The 22,173-nt window shown below is 37.3% G+C and overlaps 1 protein-coding gene across 2 annotated transcripts in view; it reads right to left on the minus strand.

Moving 5' to 3' along the window:
* RARS2 (arginyl-tRNA synthetase 2, mitochondrial) overlaps positions 1–22,173 on the minus strand; it is a 227,136-nt gene that overhangs the window by 57,266 nt on the left and 147,697 nt on the right. For both annotated transcript variants that reach the window (XM_053710526.1, XM_053710525.1), the window contains exons 17-18: positions 13,381–13,473; positions 11,181–11,255 (exon numbers count right to left, since the gene is read on the minus strand). In XM_053710526.1, coding sequence (XP_053566501.1) covers positions 11,181–11,255; positions 13,381–13,473 — 168 coding nt within the window. The remainder of the gene's footprint in view (positions 1–11,180; positions 11,256–13,380; positions 13,474–22,173) is intronic.

Below are 22,173 nucleotides of genomic sequence, written 5' to 3' on the forward strand. Positions count from 1 at the left end.
CTGGCCTGTTGGGATTTCTGTAGGAGGAGTTGAGATTGAGGGTTCTGTTTCAGGTCATTTTCACACTTGTTAAAGTTGGAGGTTAATGAATTAAGTTGGCCCTCCCTCTGTTTACGTTGTCTATGTGTGTGCCCCATTATCACCCCCCTAATATAGCATTTATATGCTTCCCAGTTATTGGTTGCTGAAGTGGCTGAGGGGGTATTAAAAGTAAAGAACTCAGTCGTCTTTTTCTTCTATGTCAGTTGTGATCAGTGGATCTAAGAAAATCTGGTCACTTAGTCTCCAATATTGCTGAAATTGTGGCTTAGCTGACCATAAAAAATTGGTGCACACCATACTATGATCAGACCAGGCAGTGTGAAAAAGTCTAGAGTCGCATAGTGAGGGTAGTGTTCGTTGTTCGCATAATATATAGTCTAGGCGTGTGTATGAGCGTTGTGGATTAGAGAAGAATGTAAAATCTTTTGTAGTTGGGTGTGTCACTCTCCAGGTATCAAACATGGGTATATTACGTATGGCCTGCCAGTTAGCTTTTATCTTTGAGTTTTGCATATAGGAGCGGCCTGTGGAGGTGTCTAGTGTGGGGCTGATTGGGAAGTTCTATACGGTGTTTTATATACTATTTTAATATAACATATGACCATCACATTGTGCTAACTTTGTATTGCACTTCTATGGTGCTCGTTGTACTTTTATAGAATTGTACTTTTATATAATTGTGTTTTTATATTATATTGTGTATATCCCCAATAGGGATTTAGGATAGCTCCATTAAATATTCTTTTCTACCCAGCCTCTCCTTGGCGCTCTATACATCACCATTCCTACTTCTGCATATTTTAGGGTGGGCTAGTACACCCTCGCTATAGAGCGACAGAGGCTTCCCTTAAGCGCTCCATCTCACCACCCATTTCCTACCTAGGTTTAGCCTTCAACAAAGAATACCAAGAGTACAAAGCAAATTCGAAGATAAAAGTAAATTAAAAGTTGTTTAAAACTGCATGCCTTATCTGAATCATGAACGTTTAATTTTGACTTTAGTGTTTCTTTTTATCTTAAAGAGACAGTAAAGTTTTTTTTCTTCCTTTGATGCTTCTAAAAGATGGTTTTAAAATTAACTGAGTTCCATGTAAATTCTGCCCATAAACAAAGCTGTGTTGTTCTGCTCAGCCAGTAAGCAATACATACTTAAATATCTACAGATTTACAATGACCAAGTTTATCAAAATGAGTTTGATCAAATGTAGGACATAGTCCACCTTAACAGCTGCATTTTAAGCAAAAATATATTATATAGAACGTATAAATGCTTAATGTATTGTTAATTTATTACAGTTTTTTGTCTTACGGTTATCACAATAATAGCATATTTGCATATTAATATTACAATTACTAAGGGCTGATAAGATAATCTATGATTAAATCTCAGACATTTTTGGTTTGAAGAACAGTTCCTTCAAAAGGTATAATAATACACCCATCATGTATTAAGAAAACAAACTGTAATGCTTTCCTGAAAAATTCATTTCATGATGGTGAGAGGCCAGTCATCACATGTGAGAATTCCCTTCCTGGTCAATAGGAGGAGGCAAAATACTCCTGGCTCTGTGTAAGTCTGAGAGACCCTTCTAACAAAAAATATGGAGCAACTCTATTCTTCACCTTCCTCCTGTGAGAGCAAAGATATGACCTGGATACTTACAAGCACTTGTGATGATGGGTATCTTTAACTCCTCTAAGTGGAATTCCCAGGAGTAATGACTTGTGAAAACTCACACCACCTTATGAAAGGAAAGAAAAAAGTTGGCTTGTGGACTCTCATCATCGCAAAACAAAATGATTTTACAAGGCTAGCATACATTTTTTTTCTTATTTCATATGGTGAGAGTCCATGTGTCATCACATGCAGGAAGCTACACCAACAGCAGCACGAAATATTTGGAGGAGTAAACAGTGAAGGCAGGATGTTACTAATTATGCACTAAGACCCAAACCGTTTTGCTGACAAAAATCAGCCTCAGAATAGACATACACATCAAAGTGATAAAACTTTGAAAAAGTGTGAAAAGACCACCAAATACTTGCTTTTTACATCTGATCAATAGAAGCCTCATTACAAAAAGCCAAAAAAGTAGCAACTACTCTAGTAGAGTGTGCAGTACTGAGCTTAGGTGGAGCCTACCCTACCACCAGATATGCCTTACAAACTAATGCTTTAATCCAGGCAGCTAAAGTAACAGCCATGGCTTTCTGACTCTTGCAAGGACCAGAACAATTAACAAAAAGAGAAGAGAGAAAAGAAAGTCTGAAATCTTTTGTAGGTTCCACATAATATTTGAGCGCTCTCACAATCTCAAAAATGTGATGAAGACACTCCTTCAAATTTTTAGGAGCTGGACAAAAAAAAGAACCACAATTTAGTTATTATTAGTATCTATAGATACTTGACTGGGAAGACAAAAATAGCTAGTATGAAGAAAAAGCCATATCCTGATGAGAAAAAAAAATCAGGAAAAAATATGGTTGTATGACAAAGCTTAAAGGGACACTGAACCCAAATTTTTTCTTTCATGATTCAGATAGAGCATGCAATTTTAAGCAACGTTCTAATTTACTCCTATTATCAATTTTTCTTCGTTTTCTTGCTATCTTTATTTGAAAAAGAGGGCATCTAAGGTTTTTTTGGTTCAGCACTCTGGACAGCACTTTCTTATTGGTGGATGAATTTATCGACCAATCAGCAAGGACAACCCAGGTTGTTTACCAAAAATGGGCCGGCATCTAAACTTACATTTTTGAATTTCAAATAAAGATACCAAGAGAATAAAGAACATTTGATAATAGGAGTAAATTATAAAGTTGCTTAAAATGTCATGCTCTATCTGAATCACAAAAGAAAAAAATTGAGTTCAGTATCCCTTTAAAGCTCAGAAAGCTTTCTAACCAAAGAAATAGCTAGAAAAAAAAATAACCTTCCAGGATAAAAGCTGAAGGTCTAAACCATGCATAGGCTCAAAAGCAGGAGTGTCAAGATCCCTCACAAAACCAGATTCAGAGTCCAATGAGGAGAAACTGGACAAATAAGTGGTTTAATCCTCATCAAAACCTGAGCAAAGGTCTGAAAATTTAGAAATTAGAGCAATTATCTTGTGAAACAATACAGAAAGAGACAAAGGGGGAGATTTACTAAAGTGTGGACGGACATGATAAGATTTTGCGGCCGCTAGCAGGGGGATTCAATCAGCCCGATCGCATAGGATCGGGCGGATTGAAGACCGCAGCCTCAGAGGCAGCGGATCAGTTATGGAGCAGCTGTCTTTAGACCGCTGCTTCATAACTGCTGTTTCCGTGGAAATAGGGGCATCAAGCTCCATTTGGAAAAACTCTTATCCAGACCTTCTTGCTGGTACTCAAGAACTCTAGGAATTCTAAAGGAATTCCAGCAATAATCTTTGTAAGTACACCATGCAAAAAAGGCTTTACATACATTATCATAAATACATCTAGTAACAGGTTTCCTAGCCTGAATCAAGGTTTCAATAACCTTTTCAGATAAACCTCTCAGACATCACTAATCGTCAATAGCATAGCAAAATTCAGATTTTTGAGATGTTGATAAAAGAAAGGACCTTGAGAGAGATATCCCTTCTTAGACGATATAACGACAATCAGAACTAGTGAGGCTAGTTCTTGCTCGATTCTGGCTAATACTTTTGATAGCAACACAAATGGAGGAAAGATGTAAATCAGGTTGAATGACCAGAGAACTACTAGGGCATCTAACAGCCTAGTCTGAGGGGCCTAAGACCTGGCACAATCCCAATGTCTCACAATTTGGTTGAAACCTTTGTGATTCAGAGACCATTCCCCTGGGTGAAGAGCCTGGGAACGGAGAAATTCTGCCTTCCAATTGTTTACACCCTGAATCTGGATGGCAGAAATCATGCAATGATGGCATTCTGCCCAGCTGATGATGTCCCTCCCTGATGACTGATATAGGCCACTGCTGTGACACTGACTGGAATCACAAGATTTTTGTGTGAGGTTGGGCCAACACTGGAGAGCTCTGAAGACTAAGTTCCAAAATATTTATGGGTAACCACGACTCCTGAGAAAACCTTTGCACACTCTGAACTGAAGTGCAGCAAAGCCCTGTTTAGGGTTAGAAATAGAAGCAGCACATGAGGTATATATACACACACATATATATATACACACACACATATATATATATATATATATATATATATATATATATATATATATATATATATATATATATATATATATATATATATATATATATATATATATATACAAAATATAAGTTATGGGGAGAGATTATATATTTCACCACTTAAGGTGAAAAGATAAATATTGATGTAATCACATCATGTTGTGCAGACCCTCTGGTAATAAATACTAAAGACTAATATAAAGATAGATATGGTATACAAAATTTCGACAAATTAAGTATAAAGAAAAGGGATTTCAGCACTCTTTTTTTGGAAATAGTCTTATTTAAATTTATTTCAGAATAAAGATCTATAAATGGCGGACTCCAGCCCTATCAATGGGCAGAATACCTACACATCATAGACATACATTAAAAATAATACAAGAAATCACACATGACTGGCCAGTCTTATTATAATCAATTTAGAATTTGGTATTAACAACCAAATAAAATCACATCGATGCAGCGTTAAACGCTACAAAAAACTATCAAGCGATTATAACAATGTAGCAACAAATACGTCAAGCAAAATGTTGCCACCTAAGGCAATCCCCCTTCCTAAATATAATATAATTTCAAAGCAGTTTATGCATAGAAAAAATATTCGAGCATAGTCATTGTTCCATTTAAAGATGTTGCACCAATATTATTTTAGCACCAGTTCAACAGAGCTAAAAAAGATAAAATGTACATTCACTTTACCATTTCCACGGCAGTGTCCCTTTATGTTCAAAGGTAAGGGGTCGTTTGTTATCAAACCTTTTGCAGAGACTTATGTTGGTTAAACTTTCTTGTTTGTTCCATACCTCTCGATGCCGGAACAGCCACGCTTCATTCAGCGTCTCCTCACCTCTGCTAGGCTGTGAATCCTCCGAGGCAGCTTGTTGAAAACAAATATGCACAGAACCAGGCCATGCACTGCATCCGGGGTAACTTTCAGACTTCCACTTTTACTTCGGTTAGCTTTTCGCTTTTTGATTCCGATTGGTGGTGTCTTTTCTCCTTATTTTCCAGGAATACCTCTAGGACACAGTAAGTAGCTGCTCACTCCTCATTTGTCTTTACCAACTTGTAGGTTTCTCAGCTGTATCTTGTTTTCAATCAGGAACCGACTCTTGCAGGTAGACTTGTACTCTTTGATAAAGGTGCTTACTGAAACAATGCAATCATACTTGGGGACTGCTTTTTACGGTCAGTCAGTGTGACTTCTTTAGGAGCTTGCCAACGTACGTTTCACCCCTTGTTGCTCCAAACATATCGGGGCTTCCTCAGGGCTGATTTACTCAGGTACAGGTGCTTCGTTTAGTACCCTAAACCCCGCCTCCTTTTGTTACGTCATGGGGGCGGTAGTAAAGGTAGAGGTCTGAATGAAAGACTAGAGTTTGCTTCATTTCTCTAGGGATACTGTGTAGGTTTAAATTTAATGACATGGTAGATGCTTATTCCTGTACGTCGGGTCTGCATTAAAAAACGCTAATATGCTTTAGATGTTAAAGGAATATAATGTATAATACTTTTATATATAAAGCAGTTTTAAAAAAAACTTTTTTACTACCGCCCCATGACGTAACAAAAGGAGGCGGGGTTTAGGGTACTAAACGAAGCACCTGTACCTGAGTAAATCAGCCCTGAGGAAGCCCCAATATGTTTGGAGCAACAAGGGGTGAAACGTACGTTGGCAAGCTCCTAAAGAAGTCACACTGACTGGCCGTAAAAAGCAGTCCCCAAGTATGATTGCATTGTTTCAGTAAGCACCTTTATCAAAGAGTACAAGTCTACCTGCAAGAGTCGGTTCCTGATTGAAAACAAGATACAGCTGAGAAACCTCCAAGTTGGTAAAGACAAATGAGGAGTGAGCAGCTACTTACTGTGTCCTAGAGGTATTCCTGGAAAATAAGGAGAAAAGACACCACCAATCGGAATCAAAAAGCGAAAAGCTAACCGAAGTAAAAGTGGAAGTCTGAAAGTTTCCCCGGATGCAGTGCATGGCCTGGTTCTGTGCATATTTGTTTTCAACAAGCTGCCTCTGAAGATTCACAGCCTAGCAGAGGTGAGGAGACGCTGAATGAAGCGTGGCTGTTCCGGCATCGAGAGGTATGGAACAAACAAGAAAGTTTAACCAACATACGGCTCTGCAAAAGGTTTGATAACAAACGACCCCTTACCTTTGAACATAAAGGCCCACATTGGTGGTAAGAGCAACAGCTATTAAGGGACACTGCCGTGGAAATGGTAAAGTGAATGTACATTTCATCTTTTATAGCTCTGTTGAACTGGTGCTGAAATAATATTGGTGCAACATCTATAAATGGAACAATGACTATGCTCGAATATTTTTTCTATGCATAAACTGCTTTGAAATTATATTATATTTAGGAAGGGGGATTGCCTTAGGTGGCAACATTTTGCTTGACGTATTTGTTGCTACATTGTTATAATCGCTTGATAGTTTTTTGTAGCGTTTAACGCTGCATCAATGTGATTTTATTTGGTTGTTAATACCAAATTCTAAATTGATTATAATAAGACTGGCCAGTCATGTGTGATTTCTTGTATTATTTTTAATGTATGTCTATGATGTGTAGGTATTCTGCCCATTGATAGGGCTGGAGTCCGCCATTTATAGATCTTTATTCTGAAATAAAATTAAAATAAGACTATTTCCAAAAAAAGAGTGCTGAAATCCCTTTTCTTTATACTTAATTTGTCGAAATTTTGTATACCATATCTATCTTTATATTAGTCTTTAGTATTTATTACCAGAGGGTCTGCACAACATGATGTGATTACATCAATATTTATCTTTTCACCTTAAGTGGTGAAATATATAATCTCTCCCCATAACTTATATTTTGTATTTATACTTCTAATTAAAGGAAAATTGTTGAGGATTCACAAACCCCCCCTTTATTTCTGGGTGATTGAGATTTAAATTAAATTATAGTCTTGCTCCTGTGAGTCGTTGTTGAAACCATAAGGGGAATATTTGCTTCAGAGTTGGGGTCTGTCTCTGGCGTGATTCAGTTTGCTCTATTTGTGGGTAGAATGGCGTTTACCATGTCAGATGAAGTGTGGGAAGCAGAACTAAATGAATCGCTTTCCCAAAGTAATAGCATAGAAACAGGGGATATGAATAATGAATCTCTAAATGTATTTTCATCTTTTAAAAAATACAGACAGTGCTTAACCAGACAAATAAAAATAAGAGCAGAAAACTCTAGTCTCAATAATTATGTAAAAAATAAGATAATACCCAGAGGCCTACGGCTCCTATTGGATCCAGGCGCAAGGACAAAGGAAGATGAGGAAGGGGAATCATTCCTAGCAGAATGGAATGGGAAATTATCCACACTCTCATTAGATCTAATGGGTATGATGATATCTAGAAATGATAAAAGACTAGAGAAAGTAAAAATAGAGGTAGATCAACCATTAGCAAATGTTAACCTTTTTGAAAAAGATAAGAATTTTGAAAAATTTTATTTGGTTGTTAATACCAAATTCTAAATTGATTATAATAAGACTGGCCAGTCATGTGTGATTTCTTGTATTATTTTTAATGTATGTCTATGATGTGTAGGTATTCTGCCCATTGATAGGGCTGGAGTCCGCCATTTATAGATCTTTATTCTGAAATAAATTTAAATAAGACTATTTCCAAAAAAAAAGAGTGCTGAAATCCCTTTTCTTTATACTTAATTTGTCGAAATTTTGTATACCATATCTATCTTTATATTAGTCTTTAGTATATATATATATATATATATATATATATATATATATATTTATGTGAGCAGGGACACACGCCTGAGAATCCTTAAAAAGCAAACACAAACTGGAAGGGGTTTAAAGCGATAGGGTTGTCAAAATAATACTTGCATCATCCAGATAGAACATGTAATTTTAAACACTTTTAAATTAACTTCTTTTTTCGAATGTGCTTCGCTCTCTTGGTATCCCTTGTTGAAAATGAATATGCACATATCATACACTAGTGGGATCTAGCTGCTGATTGGTGCCTGCACACATTTGTTTCTTAAGATTGGCTAACTAGCTGTGTTCAGCTAGCTGCCACTAGAGCAATGCCGCTCCTACAGCAAAGGATTACAAGAGAATTAAGCATATTTGATAATAGAAGTAAATTGGAAAGTTGTTTAAAACTGCATGCTCTATCCAAATCATGAAAGAACATTTTGGGGTTTCCTGTCTCTTAAATTATCAAGGGTAAGATGTCTATGATTAAAGGGACAGTATACACTCATTTTCATATAACTGCATGTAAAATACACTACTATAAAGAATAAGATGCACCAATACTGATATAAAAATCCAGTATAAAACTGTTTAGAAACTTACTTAGAAGCTCTCAGTTTGGCTCTGTTGAAAAGGTAGCTGGAACGCCCACTGCAAGTGGCAAATAAGACACTCCCCCCTCCCCCCTTCTTTTGCATATGAAAAGACCCTTTACACAAACAGGAGCAAGCTGGAGAAGGTAGCTGACGGTATTCACATAAAACTTTGGGGCTTGGTTAGGAGTCTGAAAATCAGAGCAATGTTATTTAAAAATAAGCAAAACTAAACATTTATTTTTTTTAAAAACTTTATGGGCTTTATAAATAGATCATCTACAAAACATTTATGCAAAGAAAAAATTAGTGTATAATGTCCCTTTTAAGGCAGTTAAGGGCCAAAATGCTTAAGACTCACCACTAACATATCTGCAACCTATTTACACTTTTTTCTTTTTTATGTGTGCCATGTATTTTTAAAGCATGAATTAAATGGATTTTTAGCAGCTCCAGTTTTCTTTTTTTGATTCCATTAAGTAACAGAGGGCCTTCTTTCTAAAAGATCAGCTCATGGACCAGAGGCCTGAGCCACATTAGTTTGCTCCATAGTAACAGTAAAGAAATAGCTTAAAGGGCCAGTGTACACAGCAATCACAAGTCTATGTCTATAAAGGAAATACAGTGACTAAAGTAAATAGACATATATAGTTAAACTTGCTAACAATATGTTTTTCAAATTTCAGCTTTTTATTCATGCTCCTGTGAGTATTATCTACAGTGCTGGCACTCCCCCAGAAAAGGGGTGAGCTGTGCTTTAGTCTAGCACGCCCACCCTCCAATCATAGGCTATATGCAAATTCCTATGTCAAATGAGCCTTAAAAATGTGCCTGCACAAATCCTCTCTAATTCCTGCTAAACAGTAAAAATACATCAGCTTTAAAAATTCCTATGTGTAATGCAGATCTTGCATACACAATGATGGATTGCCAGGTAACTTTGCAAGAAACTGTTTATTATTACAACTCCTGGTGAGACATGCTGTCTGTCTTCTTGTTTCACTTAGCATATAAACATTGTACTTCCTGTCTCCGCCCCCATGTCCCCACCCATCTATGCATATGTGCAACACACACATATTCTACATGTAATAAAAGTCAGAGCTTTGCAGACATCGGCTCTGTAAGAATGGCTATAGAACGACAAGACAAACAGAGAAATCACTTCAGCTAAACTTCTCACAGGTGTAGTGTGCATATCAGGAGGATTAGGTACTTGCAACAAAACAGAAGTCACTGGACCTGAAATTCTTACCTCTGTATTTGTGCAGACAGCGTATGTATAATGTATTTCTGCTGTGAGAATCTGTTTTGTAGCAAGTACCTAGTCCTCTGGATATGCTCACTACAGCTGTGAGAAGTTTAGCTGAAGTGATTTCTCTGCTTGTCTTGCTGTTCTACAGCCTGTTCCAGTCTCAATCTTACAGAGCCGATGTCTGCAATCAAAGCTCTGACGTTTATTTCACATAGGAGTTTTTAGCAGGAAATGCAGGGCAGCCATGGCATCTGAGCAAGTACAACAGCTATACAATGTATTGAAATATAGCGAGTGCTCAGGTCATCAGGCAAAGCTCATTAGGCAGCTGGTTTACAATAGCTTTAGGAGAGGACAGCACATGCAGCAATGCACTGAGGGGGAGTAACAGCAGACTGGCCAGAACATTGTCTATGGGGTTTAGGCAAAGTGCATTGTAAACATACATTTAAAAAAAGAAAAAATATTTCTAAATACAGAGCATGATTAAAGCAAAATGTTTAGCACCACTATATTCAACTATTCCTGCTATTGTGTTTAAAAATTGAACACTTTTTGGGATAACTGTCCCTTTACGTATCATAAACTGAAGCAATTAAGCAGTACAAAGCACACATATAGTTACCCTTAAAGGGCAGAAGAGGCACAATGTAAAACTGATTTACCCTTAAAAGGGACACTCAGGTCAAATTAAACTTCATGATTCAGATAGAGAAAGCAATTTTAAACAACTTTCCAATTTACTTCCATTAACAAAATGTGCACAGGCTTAATATTTATACTTTTAATTCACCAGATCCTACTGAGCATGTGCAAAAATTCACAGAATATACGTATATGCATTTGTGATTGGCTAATGGCTGAGAAAAGACCTTTCACTGCCTGGCTGATAATTCCTTGTCGACCGCTCTTAACTACAGGTTACAGTGAGCAGGAACTGGGCCTCAGATCAGTTAGAGGACCTCTCTCGAAAATGAGTAGATCTGCACTTTCACCTCACTCCTCATCAAGAAGGCAAAAGGAAATGCACAGGAGGGATTTAAAGTGCTGGTGTGTTGGGGTGTCTTTTACCTCCTCCTAGTGGTCAGTAGCAGAATTTCCACATGTGATGACTCATGGACTAACCAACTGATGAAATAAATACATATTTCTGCTTGAAGGATGAGGATGAATAAATGACATGCTGCCTGCTATGCAATATAGATTTTTTTGGAGAGGAAAAAAAAGCCAGTACTATACGAAGAACTTTTAGGCATGTTATGTGTATTTATGTCAAACATGACTGTTGTAATAGTGTTTGATGCCATCATTTAAGAATAAACATTGAGGAAATATTTACCAAAGTGTTATGAGATACGCAACCAAATATCTTGGTTGATAATCTTCTAAAGTCTTCTGTATCACTTCATCATACCTGTGTCAAAATAAATTATTTGAATAATCACCGATTTCTTCAACCTGAAAGTATTTTGCAATTAACAAAGCAACATAGATACCCCTATTCTAAATATGTGTTTCATGGAAAGAAGACCCTCTCTTTGTACACAAAACTTACTTCTAATTTTTGTTAATTATGTGATTTGATTGAGGAAAAATAACAAGTACAACACAATGATGTAACAGAAAATGCAAGTTATAACCAAATGAGAGAATTAGTCCATAGAAACGTATGGGTAATGGAGCCTCCTTTAGGAACAATAGAAAGTCCACATGTAGTGTCCTGATGAAGTTTGCTATGGGTTCCAAGAAGTCATAAGTTCATAGGGAGCGGTTATTTGTCCGGCAGTGTAAGAGTCTTTGAAAGCAACAACAGTCATTAAAGGGACATGAAACCCAAATTTTTTCTTTCGTGTTTGAGAAAGAGCATGCAATTTTAAACAACTTTCCAATTTACTTTGATTATCTAATTTGCTTAATTCTCTTGACATCTTTTGTTGAGAAGCATAACTAGATAGACTCAGTAGCTGCTGATTGGTGGCTGCACATAGATGCCACATGTGATTGGCTCACCCATGTGCACTGCTATTTCTAAAAGAAAGAATATCTGAAGAATGAAGCAAATTAAATAGAAGTAAATTGGACATCGGTTTAAAATTGCATTCTCTATCTGAAAAATAAAAGAAAATGTTGGGGTTTATTGTCCCTTTAACATTACTGAGGTATTAAAATCTAAACACGTTTCCAATTTACTTCTATTATCAAATTGCTTTGTTCGCATGATATTCTTTGTTGAAGAGATACCTAGGTAGGCATCAGAAATGGTCAGGCTCCTGAGCATACTTCCCTGCTTTTCAACAAAAGATACAAAGAGAAGAAAGAAAATTGATAATAGAAGTAAATTAGAATGTTGCTTAAAATCACATGTTCTATCTGAATCATTAACAATAAAAATTTGTGATTCATTTCCCTTTAAATGAACATTAAATGGATAGTATAGTCAAAATTAAACTTTCATGATTCAGATAGAGCTTGCAATTTTAAGCAACTTTCTAATTTACTCCTATTATCAATTTTTCTTCATTCTCTTGGTATCTTTATTTTAAAAAGCTGGTATGTCAGTATAGAAGCTGGCCCATTTTTGGTTCAGCACCTGGGTAGTGCTTGCTGATTGGTGTCTAAATATAGCCATCCAATCAGCAAGCGCTACCCAGGTGCTGAACCAAAAATGGGATGGCTCCTAAGCTTATTTTCCAGGTTTTTTTTAAATAAAGATACCAAGACAATGGAGAAAAATTGATAATTGGAGTAAATTAGAAAGTTGCTTAAAATTGCATGCTCTAGCTGAATCATGAAAGTTTATATTTGACTAGACAATTCCTTTAAACACTAAATAAATGCTAGATAGAATGATGTAGTCAAAGAAAAGATTAATCTGAGAATAACATGTAGATGCATTTTTTTTGGGTTTCATTAGTTATTTAAATATTGGCAAAATAAGTTTTAGTGTCTATAAAACAATGGGAGCTGCCATGTTGTAACTTAGGTTACTTTCTCTCCTGTGGCCAATTAGGGGCAGTTATAAATAGGTCACTAGAGTGTGCAGCCAATTGCTGTGTGGAATATAACAGTGTTCTGCACTTCCAACTCTAATAGGAACTAAAAACCTCACAATTCCAGAATGGAATTGCATGAAAAGGGGCAAAATAAATAATGAAAGTAAAATTTGCTAAGGCAGCCTTACTGCATCTAGATGACAGGCAACTGTAATGTTCTCTAAGGCAGATTCTTCATTATGCATACAGAGAACTATCTAGGGTTGCCATTCTTTAAGAGCTGTTCTAAAATATTTGGGTGCACAGTATATACTGCTAAAAACTATATTTGGGGAAAAACAAGTCTTTACAAGCAATAAGTGATCATATTAGTTGTAAGATCACTAGGGCAGAGGTGGGTTCCAAAGTCACAAAGTCAGAAAGTCCAACATGTGCCTATTGGTACTGACAGTATAAAGCTGGCCCTGGTGATCGTTAAACTATTCCCACATGGAAAAACAGTACTTCAAATAAACATAATCACATATATACAGAATAAAAACATACCTGAGAAGATGCTGTAGTACAGCGACTGCAGATGCTTCCTGTAAATAGGATGTATCAATATCTTTCAGCTCCTGACTGTTCAGAGCCTGTAGACTAAATAAAGATAAACAAATCAGTTATTCCCAGCTTCACACATAATAAAATGTAAGTAATGCAAGCAATGAATTCCCTAACTCAGCACAGGTGAAGCAATAAGAAAAAACATAATTTATGTAAGAACTTACTGATAAATTCATTTCTTTCATATTGGCAAGAGTCCATGAGCTAGTGACATATGGGATATACAATCCTACCAGGAGGGGCAAAGTTTCCCAAACCTCAAAATGCCTATAAATACACCCCTCACCACACCCACAATTCAGTTTAACGAATAGCCAAGCAGTGGGGTGATAAAAAAAAGGAGTAGAAAGCATCAACAAAGGAAATTTGGAAATAATTGTGCTTTATACAAAAAAATCATAACCACCATAAAAAGGGTGGGCCTCATGGACTCTTGCCAATATGAAAGAAATGAATTTATCAGGTTAGTTCTTACATAAATTATGTTTTCTTTCATGTAATTGGCAAGAGTCCATGAGCTAGTGACATATGGGATATCAATACCCAAGATGTGGATCTTCCACTCAAGAGAGTCACTAGAGAGGGAGGGAATAAAAATAAAAACAGCCATATTCCGCTGAAAATATTAATCCACAACCAAAAAAATAAGTTTATTTTCATTTTGAAAGAAAAAAAACTTAAATCAAAAGCAGAAGAATCAAACTGAAACAGCTGCCTGAAGAACTTTTCTACCAAAAACTGCTTCCGAAGAAGCAAATACATCAAAATGGTAGAATTAAGTAAATGTATGCAAAGAGGACCAAGTTGCCGCTTCGCAAATCTGATCAACTGAAGCTTCATTCTTAAAAGCCCAAGAAGTGGAGACTGATCTAGTAGAATGAGCTGTAATTCTCTGAGGCGGGGTCTGACCCGACTCCAAAAAAGCTTGATGAATCAAAAGTTTCAACCAAGAAGCCAAGGAAATAGCAGAAGCCTTCTGACCTTTCCTAGGACCAGAAAATAAAACAAATAGACTGGAAGTCTTCCTGAAATTTTTAGTAGCTTCCACATAATATTTCAAAGCTCTTACCACATCCATAGAATGTAAGGATCTCTCCAAAGAATTCTTAGGATTAGGACATAAGGAAGGAACAACAATTTCTCTACTAATGTTGTTAGAATTCACAACTTTAGGTAAAAATTGAAAAGAAGTCAGCAAAACTGCCTTATCCTGATGAAAAATCAGAAAAGGAGACTCACAAGAAAGAGCAGATAGCTCAGAAACTCTTCTAGCAGAAGAGATAGCCAAAAGGAACAACACTTTCCAAGAAAGTAGTTTAATGTCCAAAGAATGCATAGGTTCAAATGGAGGAGCCTGTAAAGCCTTCAGAACCAAATTAAGACTCCAAGGAGGAGAAATTGACTTAATGACAGGCTTAATACGAATTAAAGCCTGTACAAAACAGTAAATATCAGGAAGTATAGCAATCTTTCTGTGAAATAAAACAGAAAGAGCAGAGATTTGTCCTTTCAAGGAACTTGCAGACAAACCCTTATCCAAACCATCCTGAAGAAACTGTAAAATTCTAGGAATTCTAAAAGAATGCCATGAGAAATTATGAGAAGAACACCATGAAATGTAAGTCTTCCAAACTCTATAATAAATCTTTCGTGAAACAGATTTACGAGCTTGCAACATAGTATTAATCACTGAGTCAGAGAAACCTCTATGACTTAGAACTAAGCGTTCAATTTCCACACCTTCAAATTTAATGATTTGAGATCCTGATGGAAAAACGGACCTATCTCAAGGTCCGGCCGTAACGGAAGTGGCCAAGGCGGGCAACTGGACATCCGAACCAGATCCGCATACCAAAACCTGTGTGGCCATGCTGGAGCCACCAGCAACACAAAAGACTGTTCCATCATGATTTTGGAGATCACCCTTGGAAGAAGAACTAGAGGCGGGAAGATGTAAGCAGGATGATAACACCAAGGAAGTGTCAAAGCATCCACTGCATCCACCTGAACATCCCTGGACCTGGATAGATATCTGGGAAGTTTCTTGTTTAGATGAGAGGCCATGAGATCTATCTCTGGAAGACCCCACATGTGAACAATCTGAGAAAACACATCTGGATGGAGAGACCACTCCCCTGGATGTAAAGTCTGGCGGCTGAGATAATCCGCCTCCCAATTGTCTACACCTGGGATATGCACCGCAGAGATTAGACAGGAGCTGGATTCCGCCCAAGCAAGTATCCGAGATACTTCTTTCATAGCTTGGGGACTGTGAGTCCCACCCTGATTATTGACATAAGCCACAGTTGTGATATTGTCTGTCTGAAACAAATGAACGGTTCTCTCTTTATTAGCAGAGGCCCAGAACTGAAGAGCCCTGAGAATTGCACGGAGTTCTAAAATATTTATTGGTAATCTCGCCTCTTGAGATTTCCAAACCCCTTGTGCTGTCAGAGATCCCCAAACAGCTCCCCAACCTGAAAGACTTGCATCTGTTGAGATCACAGTCCAGGTTGGCCGAACAAAAGAAGCCCCTTGAACCAAACGATGGTGATCTATCCATCATGTCAGAGAGTGTCGTACCATTGGGATTCAAGGATATTAATTGTGATATCTTTATATAATCCCTGCACCATTGATTCAGCATACAAAGCTGTAGAGGTCTCATGTGAAAACAAGCAAAGGGGATCTCGTCCGATGCTGCAGTCATGAGACCTAAAACTTCCATGCACATAGCCACTGAAGGGAATGACTGAGACTGAAGGTGCCGGCATGCTGCGACCAATTTTAAACGTCTCTTGTCTGTTAGAGACAGAGTCATGGACACTGAATCTATCTGGAAGCCTAAAAAAGGTGACCCTTGTCTGAGGAATCAAGAAACTTTTTGGTAAATTGATCCTCCAACCATGTTTCCGAAGAAACAACACTAGTTTGACTTGTGTGAAATTCTGCAGTACGTAAAGACTGAGCTAGTAGCAAGATATCGTCCAAATAAGGAAACACCGCAATACCCTGTTCTCTGATTACAGATAGAAGGGCACCCAGAACGTTTGAAAAGATTCTTGGAGCTGTTGCTAGGCCAAATGGAAGAGCAACAAATTGGTAATGCCTGTCTAGAAAAGAGAATCTCAGAAACTGATAGTGTTCTGGATGCATAGGAATATGAAGGTATGCATCCTGCAAGTCTATTGTGGACATATAATGTCCTTGCTGAACAAAAGGCAGAATAGTCCTTATAGTCACCATCTTGAAAGTTGGTACTCTTACATAACGATTCAAAATTTTTAGATCCAGAACTGGTCTGAATAAATTTTCTTTCTTTGGTACAATGAATAGGTGTCAATAAAACCCCAAACCATGTTCCTGAGGAGGAACTGGCATGATTACCCCTGAAGACTCCAGGTCTGAAACACACTTCAGAAAAGCTTGAGCTTTTACTGGATTTACAGGTATGCGTGAGAGAAAAAAATCTTCTCACAGGAGGTCTTACTCTGAATCCTATTCAATACCCTTGAGAGACAATGCTCTGAATCCAATAATTTTGGACAGATTTTATCCAAAAATCCTTGAAAAACCTTAATCTGCACCCTATCAGCTGAGCTGGAATGAGGGCCGCACCTTCATGCGGACTTAGAGGCTGACTTTGGTTTCCTAAATGGCTTGGATTTATTCCAATTTGAGGAAGGCTTCCAATTGGAAGCAGATTCCTTGGGGGGAGGATTGAGTTTTTGTTCCTTATTCTGACGAAAGGAACGAAAACGGTTAGAAGCCCTAGATTTACCCTTAGGTTTTTTATCCTGATGAAAAAAAAAAACTCCTTTTGCCCCAGTGATAGTTGAAATAATAGAATCCAACTGAGAACCAAATAAATTATTACCTTGGAAAGAAAGAGATAGTAATCTAGATTTAGATGTCATATCAGCATTCCAAGACTTCCAAGGGATACTGTACCCAAAAAATTTCTTTTCGTGATTCAGATTGAGCATGAAATTTTAAGCAACTTTCTAATTTACTCCTATTATCAATTTTTCTTCATTCTCTTGGTATCTTTATTTGAAAAGCAAGAATGTAAGTTTAGATGCCAGCCCATTTTTGTGAACAACCTGGGTTGTCCTTGCTGATTGGTGGATAAATTCATCCACCAATAAAAAAGTGCTGTCCAGAGTACTGAAACCAAAAAAAAGCTTAGATGCCTTCTTTTTCAAATAATGATAGCAAGAGAACGAAGAAAAATTGATAATAGGAGTAAATTAGAAAGTTGCATGCTCTTTCTGAATTACCAAAGAAAAAATTTGTGTACAGTGTCCCTTTAAGCCACAAAGCTCTTCTAGCTAATATAGCTAAAGACATGGATCTAACATCAATTTTGATAATATCAAAAATGGCATCACAAATAAAATTATTAGCATGTTGCAGTAAGCGAATAACGCTACATATGTCAGAATCCAATTCATGTTGCGCTAAATTTTCCAACCAGAAAGTTGATGCAGCTGCAACATCAGCCAAAGAAATAGCAGGTCTGAGAAGATGACCTGAATATAAATAGTCCTTCCTTAGATAAGATTCAAGCTTCTTATCTAAAGGATCCTTAAAGGAAGTGCCATCTTCCATAGGAATAGTGGTACGTTTAGCAAGAGTAGAAATAGCCCCATCAACTTTGGGGATTTTTCCCCAAAGCTCTATAGATTTTGCTGGTAAAGGATACAATTTTTTTTTTGTTTGTTTAAAGTTTTTATTGAGGAAATATGCATACATGAATAGCAAGTACAAGATAGGAAGACCAGAATGTATTGGTACATGTACAAGTACAGTATATTGCTAAACCAGTCCTCATTTTTGTCCCATATAACAAGTTTCTAGGTCACTCTTGGTCCTATAATTAATATGCTTCCAAAAGATATTGGGATTATTTAAACTAGATATAACTATATACAAAAAAACATTGTGATATAAGCAGAAACAAGACAAGATCACGTCTGAGTCTTCAGGCGTCATCTAATAAATGTAGACAAGTTGCTTCTCACACAAATAATTTTAATATATGTCAAAAGAGCTTATTAATAAGTAAAAAAAAGAAGTTTACAAGGGTATTCCTTTCCCTGTCATATTGTGTGCTCTTATAAGTTCTAGCAGGTCAGTTGCTATAATGCTATTAATATAACAGTGTCATACAATGTACTACCTGGGGGATGTGGGGTATGACACCCCTGAGAGTGGTTATGACAACTTAGGGTTAACATACCTAGATACCACGGACAGCATAAGGCGTAAGGTTGTGTATAGACTGATATGTAGCATGGCATTACTTTTTAAATATATAGGCAGCTACTGCCCAAGCAAGTGCCGTGCATTAAAGTACTGTTTATGAGGTGCGAGGCATAAATAAGTATCACCAATGTCAGTCTTGCGCTCCTAAATATTATGTTAGTGTCCAGGAAATAAGCATATGCTATGAATTGGGTATTTGCTAACAGAGTGTGTTATGGAGATAGGTTTTTACTGGACTGCCAAGGGTATGGTAGCAACCGTCTTTTGCCAGATATACATATAATAAATAACACCCGTTGCGTGACACTTCTGATTAGGCTTAGTATGTATATGTGTCCCAGTGTCACCAAATGCCGCCAATACTTGTACAAGGGGAGTCTTGTCAATGACAGAGTCTATCTGAATATCCGGACCGGACAAAGCCAACCCTTCGGCATCTGGAGGGGTAAGTATGCTCTTACCAGATAGCCCAAGAGTATATGTTATTCTTGCAGCCACGCCAGGGCCCTTCTGCGCGGGCTGCAAGCCGGAGCTATTCAGGGCTGCCTCCTTGCTGCTAGGAATAAGCTAATGGCCTGTGCTGTTGCGGGAGGTTCCCTTTTCTGTGGCTGTATCGGAGGATTTTCTACGGGCTGAGGAGCACTCTCTGTCGTTATCTCTCTCCAGTCGCCATCTTTGTTCGAATGTGGTATAGAGATCCGTGTTGGTTCTTCCATGGGTATGTTGTTTATCGGTGGTAGGGTGCTCTGAGTACAGTCTAATGGGAGTGATCGATGATTGATTCTAAGGAGCAGATTCTCCAATTTAGCAAAACGCTGATCTAGCTCCTGCTCCAGGCTCATCTCCCATGCGGTCGCCATCTTGAAAGCAATCTTGTGTGCGGCAACTTAAGGACCCGATCCCTTGCAAGGTTGTTGTCTGTGAATTATTTTTTCTGCTTAGCGATGTTTTAGAGAACAGTAAGGCAGAAACCTGCTGCCAGCACTGGTAACCCGGAGGAGGCCGGGGGGGAGTCCGCTACCTATTAATAGGCCACCGCCTTAGGTCTTAGTCGTCCGATCTGTGGCTCTTTGGGTCATGTAAACAGCTATCGAAGATAGAAATATAGCCACCGTATGAATGGCAAACCATAAATCACTAAGATATAAGTATATTTTAGCTGTTAAATTCTCTAAAATCGGTGGATTGAAGAGGTTTCTTCTAGAGCCTGCAGTAGATACGTCCTATCCAGTACGTGGTTCGGACACGCCCCCAAGGATACAATTTTTTAAACCTTGAAGAAGGAATAAAAGAAGTACCTGGCTTATTCCATTCCCTAGAATATCATATCAGAAATAGCCTCAGGAATGGGAAAAACCCCTGGAGAAACCACAGGAGGTTTAAAAACAGCAATTTAAATCTTTATTAGACTGAACGTCAATAGAACTGGTTACCTCAATATCCAAAGTAATTAACACTTCTTTTAATAAAGAACGTATATACTCTATTTTAAATAAGTAGATTTGTCAGTGTCAATGTCTAAGGAAGGATCTTCTGAATCAGATAGATCCTCATCAGAAGAGGATAAATTATTATGATGTTGGTCATTTGAAATTTCATCAGCTAAATGAGAAGTTTTAAAAGACCTTTAACATTTATTAGAAGGTGGAAATGCAGACAAAGCCTTCATAATAGAATCAGAAACAAATTCTTTAAAATTTACAGGAATATCATGCACATTAGAAGTTGAAGGAACTGCAACTGACAATGTACTATTACTGATGGAAACACTATCTGCATGTAAACGTTTATCATGACAACTATTACAAATGACATTCGGTGGAATAATTTCTACAATTTTACAACAAATGCACTTAGCTTTGTAGAACCGATGTCAGGCAGCAATGTTCCAGCAGAAACTTACTGAGGCAGGATCAGATTGGGACATCTTGCACAATGTAAGAGAAAAAACAACATATAAAGCAAAATTATCTATTTTCTTAAATGACAGTTTCAGGAACGGGAAAAAATGCAATAGCATAGGCCTCTGAAAGCAAAAAGCAAGAGGCAAACAAAGTAGCGTCATAAACGTATTTTCTTGCGCCAAGAATGACGCAATAAAGTTTAGCATTTTAAGCACCCCGCAGGCCTAATACCCGCAATTGCAAGAAGTAGTCAATCGAAAAAAGACTAAACCCCAGGTAAGAAAAAAAATTCTTAAAAATATTTACATTCCCCAAATATGAAATTGACAGTCTGCAGAAGGAAATACATGAACCTGACTCATAGCAAATATAATTACAATACATATATTTAGAACTTTATATAAATGCATAAAGTTCCAAACCATAGCTGAGAGTGTCTTAAGTAATGAAAACATACTTACCAAAAGACACCCATCCACATATAGCAGATAGCCAAACAGTACTAAAACAATTATTAGTGGAGGTAATGGTAAATTGAGAGTATATCGTCGATCTGAAAAGGGAGGTAGGAGATGAATCTCTACGACCGATAACAGAGAACCTATGAAATAGACCCCCGTTAGAGGGACGTGAAGGGAGTATCACTTATTTGAATACGATGATTTCCCTGACATTCGCTGTACTCTGAGAGGAATCGGGCTTCAACAATGCTGAGAAGCGCATATCAACGTAGAAATCTTAGGCACAAACTTACTTCACCACCTCCATAGGAGGCAAAGTTGTAAAATTTAATTGTGGGGTGTGTTGAGGGGTGTATTTATAGGCATTTGAGGTTTGGGGAAACTTTGCCCCTCCTGGTAGGATTGTATATCCCATATGTCACTAGCTCATGGACTCTTGCCAATTACATGAAAGAAACTGTATACGCTTAAATTAAAATGACCTTATGGAGTATTGACCAAACACTACTACATCAATTAGCTCACTAGTAAAAACCATACAAAAAAACTATAATCTTTCAATGATCAAACAGCACATAATGATTTTGAATGTCTATATTGGACAACAGGAAGTCAGTGGCGCCTGTGGCTGACTGTCAGAAAGGACTAGGGATATATATAAACCAGATTCTATCGCGTGGTTTGCTAGATAAGCTCAAAATAGAAACATATAAATGATTGTAAAAATATATAAATAAATCTAACCATTTCCCCAACTATAGGTGAACAAACATTAACACCAGGTAGATGCAGTGGGGTTACTGTTTAGGTGGTCTGAGGCGAAGGCTAAATGGATACAAAATAACAATAGATAATATTATATCAACAAAATATGTTATTTAATTAATGGATTAAGAACAGCATACATATACAATTTACACCGGTGTATATAATAAAATGAATTAAAATTGAGCAATACCAATAAAACTAAAATAAATGATTCAATGTGCAATCGGATCCTAACACTCCTGGGATATACCACGGCACTAGTGGCAACTCGTGTAATGTTCTGTCGAAATGGGCAACACTGTATATTATTTGGTGCCGACTCAAAAGTGCAA

This window comes from Bombina bombina, chromosome 4, assembly GCF_027579735.1.
Source record: "Bombina bombina isolate aBomBom1 chromosome 4, aBomBom1.pri, whole genome shotgun sequence".
In the NCBI taxonomy this organism is placed as follows: domain Eukaryota; kingdom Metazoa; phylum Chordata; class Amphibia; order Anura; family Bombinatoridae; genus Bombina; species Bombina bombina.